The sequence below is a fragment of the Papilio polytes genome, unplaced genomic scaffold (genome assembly GCF_000836215.1).
Source record: "Papilio polytes unplaced genomic scaffold, Ppol_1.0 DF824047.1, whole genome shotgun sequence".
NCBI lineage: Eukaryota > Metazoa > Arthropoda > Insecta > Lepidoptera > Papilionidae > Papilio > Papilio polytes.
In genome coordinates, this window is record NW_013525157.1 from 1,749,927 (window position 1) to 1,761,992 (window position 12,066).

Genomic DNA, 12,066 nt, shown 5'->3' on the forward strand with positions numbered 1-12,066 from the left:
GCCCGTGCTGCCCGCGCCCGGCAAGTGCTTCGACGTCTACATCGCCATGGCCGCCAACCCTTGGAACTTTATAGTAACACACCAGATCATGAATCTCTTGACTACTGTTCCTTTAGACAAAGTAACATTCCAATATCGCTATCGCTGATCGAAAAGTCAAAAATGTATGGAACTGACAATAGCATTTGATGAGTTACTCCTATACATTTTGACACATTTTGTCGATTTTACTAGCGATATAGCTAATCGAAAGTCACTTTGTCTCAGGGGCCAAGTTCGAATTCTTTCATAAATTACTGCTCGATAGACAAATTTAAATGAATGCTAATGTTTTTGAACTGTAACTAGGTGCAGTCGAACACGAACCGGTACACTCTGCAAACGATGATGATGGAGCTGCAGCGCGAGTGCCCCAAGCTGTCGGCGGACGACGCGCCCACCGCCCCTGCCAACGGCGAGCTCTTCACTGCATACTACCCTAAGGACTCATCCTGGTACAGGTAAAAAATATCTTTTTATCCTATTTATTTATTGGGTATGTATTAAATAATAAAATTATATTTCTTAACACGATGGTGTTACGTGCCAATCATATATGAAGAACTACTTTGTGCACGACTTTGTTTGCGTAGAAATGAAAAAAAAGTCGAGAAATGCTGGTATGCTTGCAGCAAATGTGTTTAAACTTGTGTTAATAGAGAAATTTCAATAAGTAGTGTTGAATCGCTGTGGAGTTATCAAGTATATGTGAGAATCAAACGTATCCCACGGAAACTGTACACATTTACCAAATTATAGCTAGCCTGTGTATTCCCCCATTCTGTGTACTACATCCATATCAAATTGCACTGATAATTTGCAATGTTTATTGGCAGAGTAACAATAGCGGGCACGGTATCGACTGAAACGGTGTCTATATACTTCTGTGACTTCGGCGACCTGGCGCTGTTCGCGATGAAGGACCTGCGGCCTGTGCCCGCCTCCGTGCCGCTCGCGCGCTCGCTGCCCCCGCAGGCGATAAAGGGCAAATTGTTCGGTCAGTCTATATATTATTATGTTTATCGTCAAACATATTTACATATTTGTGAAAAATAGATAACTGATTAATGAGTACCACATGTTAATTTTTCAAAACACATTAATTTTTACGCTTGATTTTACTAATTCGGACAGATGTGCGCCCACTTTACCAAGACTGGACGGTAGAAGACTGCATTAGGTTTCAAGAATTGTGTGTGGAGCAGCAGTTTGTCGGCATATGCAAAGAAGTGGACAAGGATCCTTTGAATCCAAAAGAGCCTCTTCTCATCCTGGACCTTATCGACACATCCACAGATGAAGACATATACCTAAACAAACAGTTAGTTGCCGAGGGCAGAGCTAGACTTGCATCCGATTCCTAATTATTTAAAAACTTACATATAAGGACTTTGTTATGTTTTATTATATTTGTTTTGCATTTTTTTAGTGAAAGCTGTCGTGTATGTAGTTTGACAGCTCTCACTTAAATTATTCTATGTTATGAAACATTTTATGCATCTAATCTACTCTTGTATAATGTAGGTCTGCTTCTATATGGTAGTCTGTTTACAATAGAAATTATTGTCTTTCAATGTCGATGTAATCACATTAGACAATTTATATTCAACATTCATTAAACTGAGGCTGTTTACATAATACTCAACATTAATTCCATATTTAGTATTCAGTATGGTATTTTTTAAGTGTATAATTTTTAAACAATAATCAGTGTTTACTTGAAGACAAGCGTATATATGCAAAAATTACCTGGACTCTTTTATCATCACCTATATAACTAGTAGTATTCTAGAAATACTTTGTATATATAGAACTGAAAATACAATCATATAGATATTGTTTATCATACATAGCAATGACACTGCATGCTCATGTAAAATGTTGATAAAAATGCTAAACTTCAATGTCTTGATTTAACTTAAAACAACAAAAAAGTTTAAAGAAATTGACATTTTGCAAAATCTAGTACAGTAAAGAATGAATTTTTGTATGCGATACACACACACCAGAAGACACATTCTAGATATTACACACTGCTCTTAGCAGACATCATGATGATATAACAAGGTTTTGACATTTACCTAAAAAGAATGCTTGTCACACACCCATCCCAATTATATAGAATGCCTATTATATACAAGTTTTTCCACAAGTGTTTATTCTATTTGTAAGTTCAGTTCTTCAGCATGCTCATTTACTCAGTATTAAAAATATATTAGATTATCAGTGTCAGGGTTTATTTGCATTTTACACAGTAATCCACTCTTTGTCATACCTGCCTAAATGGCACTTTATAAACTTTAATGATTTGCTAGCAGCTATTATCATATTATATACAAAATAATCCACTTGTGTGCACATGCCAATAAACATATTATCTGAATCTTAAATTGTGTTTTATTTCATTTACCTTTCCATCATTTACATCAAAGAATAAACAACATTCTTGTTAAAAAAGCACTTAAAAAGACAACATGAACATTATATTTTTTAAAATTTTTCATTATCTGAGCAGGAATTGTTAAATAATGATAAAAAACAACCAAATTACAAATTATTTATTATTTTTAGTAATATTTTACAGTGTTATACATATCTAGAAAACATTTCTTGTAATTTCGTTGAAGATTCAATATTTGAAGGACACAACTTTGCCAAACATACAACCTGGTACTTTTGTATTTGTTTTTAAGCACTGCCATTTAAGCAACCTTAGAGGAATAATTATACATAGTAAGAAACATACTGGTGAGCACACAGGATATTGCATTTATGATATGAATATTAGATGAAATGGTTGTAATATGAGTTTTCTTGTTAATGACAAAGAAATGTGAGTTTCTTAATTGTTAGGATTAGAATACTACCATAAAACTTACATAAAATATCACTTAGTTGTTTATTTGAGAAAGCTATATTTAAAAGCATATTTAAAATTAAACATATTTCCTTTAGAATAAAAACAGAGTTGGCATCGGACACACCTTGATTTAGAAATGTTCATTACTGTTAAGGCCAAGTTAAGAATCCTCAATGTCATTTGTTTAAAATCACTTATGCAGCTCAATTGGCCAACTAGAGTTTATATGACAAGTACAAAAACAAAACAAGAAATATTATTTACGTAGATCATCACTTGAAATACCATATTTCTTTTTTAATGTATCTATCTCTTCTTGCTTCTTCTCTATGTCCATTCCCTTGAAGGCTTTGTTTGATCTGTAGTACAATACAACTAAATACCTGTTGCACACATTGAATCCAGATAAATGATCACAAGCATTTTTTGCATCAAATATATCCTCATACACAACAAATGCTGTTCCTCTTGTCTCTGGTGTGTTTCCACTGGAAGTATATAAACCATTAGTATAAAAGAAATGTGTGCTTGATTAGAAGTTATAAATTTGAATACCTACACTCGAATTTGTCGAATTGCACCATATTTTCCAAATATATCATACATTTCTTCGGCTGATATCTTGTATGGTAAATTTCTTACATATAGTATCCTATTCACTTCAGGTGGTAATCGGACCTAAAAAACGAACAATTTATAAACAATCTTAAATATGCTCCGAAATTTGGGAACCATTCATCATGGGTATCAAATTACCGTTTACTTTTTTTACTTACAATTAAATTGATAATCTAATAACAGGACAAAAGTTTTCCGTACCATAACCAAAGAAATATTGTACTATACAGAAAAGCTGTTACTAACTGAAAGGTACATTGTAAGTAAATGCAAATATAAAATACAATATAGTAATTGGTATGGTATAGTTTTAAAAGCACAATATGGTTTTATGGTGGATAAAAGGTTGTTTTGTGTACTTACATTAGCGCGTCTCTGTAAAGCTAAAGCCATATTTACGTTAGTGGTATCTATATTAGGGCCTTGTTAAAAGTGCTATCTAGGCAGGTTTTATAATTTTATCTGTATAGCTGGAAAATAAAATCTATTAAACGAAACAACTAAATGTTATTTCTTGTAAATATTACATAGACGCTCGCTCACGTTTGATTGTCAAATTGTCATTGTCAGTTTGTCAGTTGTCATTTTGATTGTTGTCAAGTCAAAAGATTTTTAAGAATTCAGCCAAATTTTATAACATCCAATTTTAAGATATTAGGTATTGTTTTAGATTTTTTTGAGTATAATTTCTTTTTAGTTCAACATGTTCTTTTATGGGCATATTGCAAAGAACATTTTGTTTATGTTCTACAACGTAGCCGATGCTGGATTGTCGCAGTTTATTGTAATCCTCTAATAAAAAAGTTTTCACATCTGGAACTGGAGGTTTTTTTTCTATCTGTTGTTTGGTCTTGCTATATATTCCTTATCACTGGTTTGTAATTGTCACTTGGATGGATTGTGTGAAAGAGGATATGCTTAAGAAAGGAGTGGATTCAGATATGACAGCTGATAGAGATGTATGGAAGAGCAGCACATACTGTGCCGACCCTCCATAAGGGATAAGGGCAAGTGGATGATGACTGGTTTGTAATAATCCCTATGCGCCAACCACAGGCGAGTACAATAAAGCTAGTAATCTCCCTTCCTCATCATCTGATGATGATGATTAGATGGATGCAACTACAGTAGAACCTCGATAACTCAAACAGCGGTAACTTATAAACCTCAAAAACTTCAAAAAATAATACGTTCCCTTCCCATCAGTGCCTAAAACCTCTATAACATAGACCCTTGAAAAATTAAAACCTCTATAATTTAAAATATTGTGTTTCCCTTGGACTTTAACTTTGATGGAAATAAAACCAATAAATCTTGGGAATTTTTATTATTGCAGCAATGTTATTGTTTAGGAAATAAACTATAGTTCCAAAATTATGTAAATCATTCAATGGTGGTTCATAACGTCGTCATGGAGTGAAAATCTACGAGTTCGTCGCCAGTGCAGCAGGCCCGCGGCCGCGCACAGCAACAACAGCAACACTACCGATACCGCACTCATAGCGACCATACCGCCACGTAAACGACTTCCATCTGAATCAAAATTTTTACATAAAAATACACTCGATCCGATGCACAGACAGATATTACGGAAAAAAATAATTAAGCCAACCTAAGTATAAGTTTTCAAGGTTTACCTTCTTCGGTAGTGAATTGTTCCGAATGCTCTCTGCTATTCAGTAAGTTCGAAAGGTTCGGCAAATACTTAAGCCAAAACGCTACATCTCTGGATGCAGAAAAATAGTTGTGGTCGTTATTAAATCCTTCACGAATTTCTTGAACGTACGCATTTCCAACTTTATATCTTTCCCATCCATCATTTGCGTCTGGATATCTGTAAAATAATGTATTATACAATCAACTTGGTCACTAGAACAATGGTCTAATGCTAATTATAAGTTATACCCAAATCTAACGAAGTTCGTAATGTATTTCCGAAAAACAGACGAAATTCGTTTCTCGCTATCAGTAGCAGGTCTGCGAGCTATTTGAAGCATTAAAGCATCTCCCAGAAGTGCTATTAAATCGGCACCATGTACTGCTCCTGTAAATTCAAAATGTAAGATAAAGAAATACAATTTTCAGTTATTTTTCATTTAATACTTATTCATCCTTTCGTGTAATGTCGTTTAGTAGAAGATATTAAGTATACCTGTGAAATTGAAGTGTCGTCCCCGTATGTCAACTTGTGAGGGCTGACTGAAGCGGTACACGTAGAGGCGCAGGGCTCTCCGCGCCAGCCGCTCCGCCAGCAGTGCGCCGCCCGCGCCCCACCTCGCCGAACTCTCCATCCGCGCGAGCCCCTCCACTGCGGCTATCGCTTCCTTCTCCACTTCCTTTCTTGACTGCACTCCCCAAAACTCCCATCTTATCATTTGAATGAGCTTGAAGAAAATGCTTTAATAATTCTCTAGTTCAAGTATAAATAATATGAAATATGAAATACATTTGGATTTAACCTATTTTTATGTATACCATTGACAACGTATCTTCTCTTTGCAATGAAAGTAAGCGCAACGTCTCGGGTATCGCTCTTGTGGTGGCGTATTCGAAAATCCGCTGCGGTCCCTCCTTCATTAAATCTTCGTAAGCATGATCTGCGAGAAAATCTATTTTTAATTTAACGTTTGATTGTGTTTTTTTTGCAACTAACATGAAATGTGTTCCAAAACAAACCATTAGAGTTGATCGCTTCAAGGTTGGTAGTGCCCATGAGTACGTCAAGTTGAATGTTTGACATTTTCGATGATGTCAGAGCTTCCGCTACTGAGACCGGTAAATATTGTTCTGATTCTGGTAAGAAATTATCGGATATGGGCTGCAAATCATTTAGCCAAGTGCTATTCTAAAAAAGAAGAAGTGAAAATCAACATAAATGTGACTTTAATAGCAACAAAAAAATGTATTGTAACAAGGTTTACATTTCATACCAGAGCGGCCGAGATTATATCGGTGATGGAACGGGATCGCATACAGTTTAAAATTTCTCTGTCAGTTGTACCCGAGCACTCGAGGGCTTCTGCGATCGATCGAGATATTCTTTCAACTTGCGTAGCATTTATGTTCAATCCTGTATCAATCGCACGCCACATATTTCTTGGAGACATAATTATAGCTCTGTGGAATAAACCTGTCCATGGATCTGTTATTACTTATTTAAACCAACATGATCACTAGGTTTTTAAAACGTTTCCAGTACGTACCTGCGGAGCGGGGCGACACGATATGGTGTAGAACACAGTCAGCGCCGGCGGAATGACCGACCAATGTGATCGCGTTCGGGTCACCTCCGAAGGCGGCGATGTTCTCTCGAGTCCACAACAACGCGAGATACTGGTCGAGTAGAGCGAGGTTACCTCGGGCCGCTACCGAGTTGAGCGTGAACAGCGACAGTAAATGTAGGCGATAATTTACCGTAATCACCACTACACCCTCGGAAGCCAACTCTTGACAGGGTAACGTGGCACCGCCTTGTAACCATGTTTCGCTATACAACAGAACCATCACTGGAAGCAATTTGCCATCTACTCGCTACCTAAAAATATTATTTGTGCTAAATGTGGTATATGTCAGATTTCCCTTACAATTAGCAGCACCCGTCATAAATGTCGCATGAATGCAGTCGTCAGAATGACGCATATAAACATTTGTAACCGACGAACTCATATTAATTATATTTTTCCGAAAGTCTAACCTTTGGAGCGAAAATATTTAAGAATAGGCAATCTTCATTGTAGCTTTCAGCGTCCAAACCCAGTTGCGGGCATCTCGGCGGCATTCGATGCGCAAAAAACGTACGTCTCCAGCCCGGGTGACGTTCAGGTGCCTAAAAGGTATATATGATTATTTTTCTATAACACCTTAAGAAATGTGTTTTCACCGTCCATCAAAAACATAACATTTAATAATAAGATATTTAAAATTACAATCAGAATTAAACTTGCCGAAAATCTAAATCTCCCTAGCGGCGCATTCGCGTAAGGAATGCCGTAGAAAATTTCCACAGGCGTAAGAGAAGATTCAGTATAAACCTTAATCTGTAATGATATTAATTGTGTTGATATTTACATTTGAAACTAATGAAACAAAATTATACTAATAATCTCACCCCCACGATACGTCCTTGTGGTATATTTGCGGTCGGATCCTGAGCTGAGACACGATACATTAGTATTAAAATGGAACAAAAAATATAAAAACACATATTTTAATATTATGTAGTAATGAGTCGCGCGGAGAGTCAATAATGTATTTGTCATTACGCGGTCAAACTAAATGGCAGTCTATCGCTATTCGGTATAGCAAGTTCCGAACAGTACATGAATTTGACAATGCGACGCTCCAGTCCATGACGAGCGCTGTATAATAGGGCACAGTATAATACCTATGATGATTGTTCTAAATTCATTGGCAGTCTTTTGTGCGCAGGTGAAAATATATTCATAACGTCACAGAGACATTAAGCTAGGTAAGGCGGAACCGCCACATCCTGCAACATAATAGTTGGTAGTAAACGAGATATTGTTGGCAAAAATACCAGAAATGTTCGTAGATTTCATTTTTATTAAATATATAAATGTAGTTTTATCTCACCTCTTAAAATCCTTGTTATCTTTATATACCTGCATAGTTTTTTTATATAATAATTTAGGTAAAATAAAAGCTCGTAGATTGGCATTGTTAACCTTTTGAGATAATTTATTCGAACCTCAATATGTTCAAAACTCTGCTGTGTTACGGACTTATTTTCTCAAGAATTACTAATCAAAATTTCCACAGCTAAGCCTTCACTATTTGTTCGATTCAATTTAGCAATATTTTACAAAAAGACACAAATAAGTGCGTAATAAGAACGTTTCATACAAATGTAATAAAAGTCAAAAACAAAACGCTTCAAAAGTTACACTGCAAATTTTTCAAAATCAGCACCGAAACCGTTTACTATAGTCATACTTTCACGGTCCCATATGCTAAGTCCAACTTCTTTAATAACATTTTATAATAATAATTCATAGGTTGATTATTTGCGAAGCCGATGGTCGCCAGCATGAGCCCGTAGCCGAGGAGTATCGACATCAGCTTGTGTCTGGTCAGCCACTGCCTCAGCCCACCTCCTGAAACCGTTACGGAGAAAGCCTTGTAAGATTGTCGTTAATAATTGTTACCATTCTAACATTTGACAAACTTTTTACCGTTTCTGTTCACACTGGTCGTGCTGAACCGTATCGAGGTCGGCTGCTTTGCATACACGAGCAGGTAACGTAATCTAAGCAAATCACTGTTCATCACTAAATAGTGATTCAGTTTTGGGTCGGGCGTACTCCCCATGGAAATCTTATTTGAGTTTTGTATGATCCCGTCACCTGTCAACACATATTATGAGGAAAATCCTATGTAACAAAAAAAATAAACTATAAAACGTTTTAATCAATTTCTCTTTTTAAACAGTTGCTTAGTGTAAGTTCCTCACTAACTCTATGCTAAGGGACTCCCAAAGTAGCCATAATCTGAGCATAGCAGCTTGACTTATATAATAGAACATAGCTATGCTGAGCTGTTCTATTCAATATTGGAAACCGATAACCTTATGCAAAGGTGTCTACATTGAATCAGTTACGTAAATCGAATAGAGATTAGTTCAATTTAAAATGATATTTGTAATTATTACCCAACCAACACACCTTCGTCCGAGACGGGCTTTTTGTAGTTGATCCCGTCGGGGGTGTCGATGACTTCGCAGAGCGCGACGCAAGACAAATGGCCGCCGATGGTGCTCGCCCCCCAACCGAATCCGCCGTGACTGTGCGGCAGCGTTATATTTAGATCGGGAGACAAGTAAAACCCAGTACCTAGCGACGAATTCTGTAAACGAACATTTTTTAAATTCACTGTACATACTTATTTAAACGAAATAATTTACGAAATTTGTTATAAAACAAGACCTTGGCCGTTTGTTGATGGAATCCGAAATGCAACATGTTGTAAATATTCTCCAGGCGACTTCCATGAAAGGCATAAAATGTTCTATAGTTTTTGGACATGTCTTTCCATTTTGCTTCTGTGTGTGATGTTTTCGAATTGTGTACCTGAAATATGTATTGAGGCTGCGGCGCCGCTGATGAGTTTGTGTTCCCGAGAATTGAACTATGCTGGAATATAAAACAGATTAAAAACAAATTTTGCAAAATTAGTGCTTTAAAAAATATGACCCATATAATATTTGACTTACTAATTCTGCCGGTACAGTCTTTAGGCTTGGTTCTTTTAACCTGACGAGTACGTAAAATAATAAATCTATTATATCACTTATATTCGTTAAATTATCTATGTCGTCCAATTGTTGTAGGAACAAATCGAGTGCGGGCACGTCGGTTAAAACATTCAACTGCAAGAATACAAACAAATAATAACTTGCATATCATTTAAAGTTATTGATACAAATAAACAATTAACAATTTATTTAACCAATTCATCCATATCCTTGACGCCGTCTTTCATAAAAGCCGGTGGGAACGGTCTCAGACAACTTTCGTATCTGAAACTGAATGCGGCGGCCACAAATAAACTCCATTTGAAATCTGCGGCTTTGAAATCTTTCTCTAAAACCAACCTATAAAAATATTAAATTTCTTTTGTTTACTGTAATTTTATTATTTCGAAGATAATGCAAGAACAACATTGATATGAAAATGAAAAATACAGCGCTCGTTAAAGGTAGATCTATCACAATGCGGGCGTTGCTAAATCTCGTGCTTCAAAGTGCAGGGAGTACGCTAGGTGTTATTATCATATCGTTAAGAATAATCTTCTTTTATCTTGCGTTTTACCTTAAATGAACAGCTTTTTTCTCTAAAGTGTCCAATTTCGCCTGAATGACGTCGGATATCGCTTCCGACCCTGTTGTTCCATTACAATTGGTAGTAGAATCCGAAAATAACTCTGGTTCACCATTCATTTTTGATTTTTTTATTATTTACATAATTTTGAATAAACAAAAAATATATTTGACAGATCAGATTGAACAGCTTGATATAAATATAATGTCAAAATTTGAATACTAAAAACCAAACAATAGAACATGAAAAGTATAAATTAAAAAAAGGATTATTGTGACAGTGCAACGAAAGAAAAGTGAAGCGACCGCGTTATAAGATAATAAATTCTTTTTGTGTCGGTGAAATTACTTTTAAGCAATATTTTCGGAATTAAGTTTAATTAACGGCAAAGTATTTCTTTAATGCCACGGTTCTTGATAAATTTCTAGTCATCAAAGTAAGACAAAATTTGAAATGGATTCGACAATATAATGTCTTGCTTGCTTACACATTGCTTGTAAAATATTATGTATAATAATTCGTCTCAACACATTTCTTGAACATACTATTCCGTAAGGCCTAGAAATCGGACTAACAGACATCATCCTAATAATCAGTTAGGGGAGTAGCGCCGTCCGAGGATCAGAATCTGCTCATTTCTGTTCACTATTACAATACGCGCATTGTCAGATAATTTTTGAACCTCCAAGATGTTTTGTATTTCATCAGATTATATTATTTACGTCCAGGGAAAATAAAAGCAATTTTAAAGATCATGTTCCTTATATTTAATGAAAAATCTTTTACAAAATTGAGATATACCTAATTTTGATTGGATACAAATTAATAAAAATTTCGTTATGGAGAAAATATTCGTAAATGCATTACTTACATAAAAATATTGCTACATATATTAAAATAAAATTGAAAAAATTGAAAACTAAAAGGATTTAAAACAACATTTGTCAAAAATCGTGTTCTATAACTATATGTATTTATTAATACAATACTAAAATTACAAGTTTAACCTATACAATGCACCTTATATTGAAATTTGGTGATGGAATGTTTTTACCAACATATCCAAGGTGCAGAAACAATAAATCTTTCCGATCAGTACGCACAAATGGTGGTCTGCGTGGGGCGCGGCACGGGGCCGGGGCCGGCGCTGGGGCTGGGGCTGGGGCAGGGGCCGGAGCCAGACCCGGCGCAGGGGCAGAAGCCGGGACTGGGGCCAGATTCGGGGCCGCACCGCGCTACCGGCGCTGCCTCAGCTGCCAAAATCAAGTCTAGAAATAAAATAATAACTCTAAATTGCTACAATCATTTACGTACAAGGAAACACAAATGATTGTTATCGGTGTCTATTTAAATGTGATACATCAATTACATTACCTATAACCTTAACCGCGATTAAAATTATGTATCCAAGGAGGGGTGTAAATTGAGAAGGTACTTAAAAACAACATTTATTGTTGCTTTAAATATATATATATACTTTCTATTTAGCTAACTACGGCACAAAATCTATTTGTGACCTAGTTAGCTATTTGATAGCCCTGTGATCTGTGTTTACCTTCGGTGTGAAAATACAAAAGTACTAAGTACAGCATGTTTCATATTTACATAGAGCATGTGCTATTCGAAGTTGGAGTTGAACATGTTGATGTTGAGGTCCTCGAAGGTGGCCTGGCCCGAGTCGAGGATCTGCAGCATGTCGGACAGCTCGTGCGG

At 35.9% G+C, this 12,066-nt stretch overlaps 4 protein-coding genes across 7 annotated transcripts in view; 1 reads left to right on the forward strand and 3 right to left on the reverse strand.

The window, feature by feature from the left end:
* The window catches only part of LOC106100331 (tudor domain-containing protein 7A), a 10,948-nt gene extending 8,519 nt beyond the window's left edge, over positions 1-2,429 (forward strand). The window contains exons 15-18 of the mRNA XM_013279155.1: positions 1-73; positions 349-500; positions 876-1,036; positions 1,174-2,429. Coding sequence (XP_013134609.1) covers positions 1-73; positions 349-500; positions 876-1,036; positions 1,174-1,403 — 616 coding nt within the window. The 3' untranslated portion in view covers positions 1,404-2,429. The remainder of the gene's footprint in view (positions 74-348; positions 501-875; positions 1,037-1,173) is intronic.
* Positions 2,430-2,582: 153 nt separating this feature from the next.
* On the reverse strand, positions 2,583-4,079 carry LOC106100480 (splicing factor 3B subunit 6). Its single transcript, XM_013279345.1, has 3 exons — positions 3,881-4,079; positions 3,459-3,577; positions 2,583-3,387 (listed from the first exon to the last, which is right to left on the reverse strand). Exons 1-3 carry the CDS (start codon positions 3,908-3,910, stop codon positions 3,156-3,158), a joined length of 381 nt encoding a protein of 126 aa, XP_013134799.1. The 5' UTR covers positions 3,911-4,079; the 3' UTR covers positions 2,583-3,155.
* A 750-nt stretch (positions 4,080-4,829) lies between these two features.
* Positions 4,830-8,097, reverse strand: LOC106100669 (carboxylesterase 1C). Of its 4 annotated transcripts, none has more exons than XM_013279629.1 (11): positions 7,626-8,097; positions 7,462-7,554; positions 7,212-7,343; positions 6,721-7,048; positions 6,448-6,647; positions 6,194-6,362; positions 5,993-6,114; positions 5,670-5,901; positions 5,423-5,561; positions 5,155-5,351; positions 4,830-5,050 (listed from the first exon to the last, which is right to left on the reverse strand). In XM_013279629.1, the coding sequence occupies exons 1-11, from the start codon at positions 7,719-7,721 to the stop codon at positions 4,905-4,907; spliced, it is 1,854 nt and encodes a 617-aa protein (XP_013135083.1). In that variant the 5' UTR covers positions 7,722-8,097; the 3' UTR covers positions 4,830-4,904. The 4 variants fall into 4 exon arrangements, with proteins under 4 accessions (XP_013135083.1, XP_013135082.1, XP_013135085.1 ...); XM_013279628.1 differs by having other exon boundaries at positions 5,993-6,126; XM_013279630.1 differs by having other exon boundaries at positions 4,965-5,050; positions 5,130-5,351; positions 5,993-6,126.
* A 91-nt stretch (positions 8,098-8,188) lies between these two features.
* Positions 8,189-10,555, reverse strand: LOC106100672 (mono [ADP-ribose] polymerase PARP16). Its single transcript, XM_013279633.1, has 7 exons — positions 10,345-10,555; positions 9,983-10,127; positions 9,747-9,902; positions 9,460-9,666; positions 9,199-9,379; positions 8,710-8,880; positions 8,189-8,631 (listed from the first exon to the last, which is right to left on the reverse strand). The coding sequence occupies exons 1-7, from the start codon at positions 10,470-10,472 to the stop codon at positions 8,465-8,467; spliced, it is 1,155 nt and encodes a 384-aa protein (XP_013135087.1). The 5' UTR covers positions 10,473-10,555; the 3' UTR covers positions 8,189-8,464.
* Positions 10,556-12,066: the final 1,511 nt, after the last annotated feature.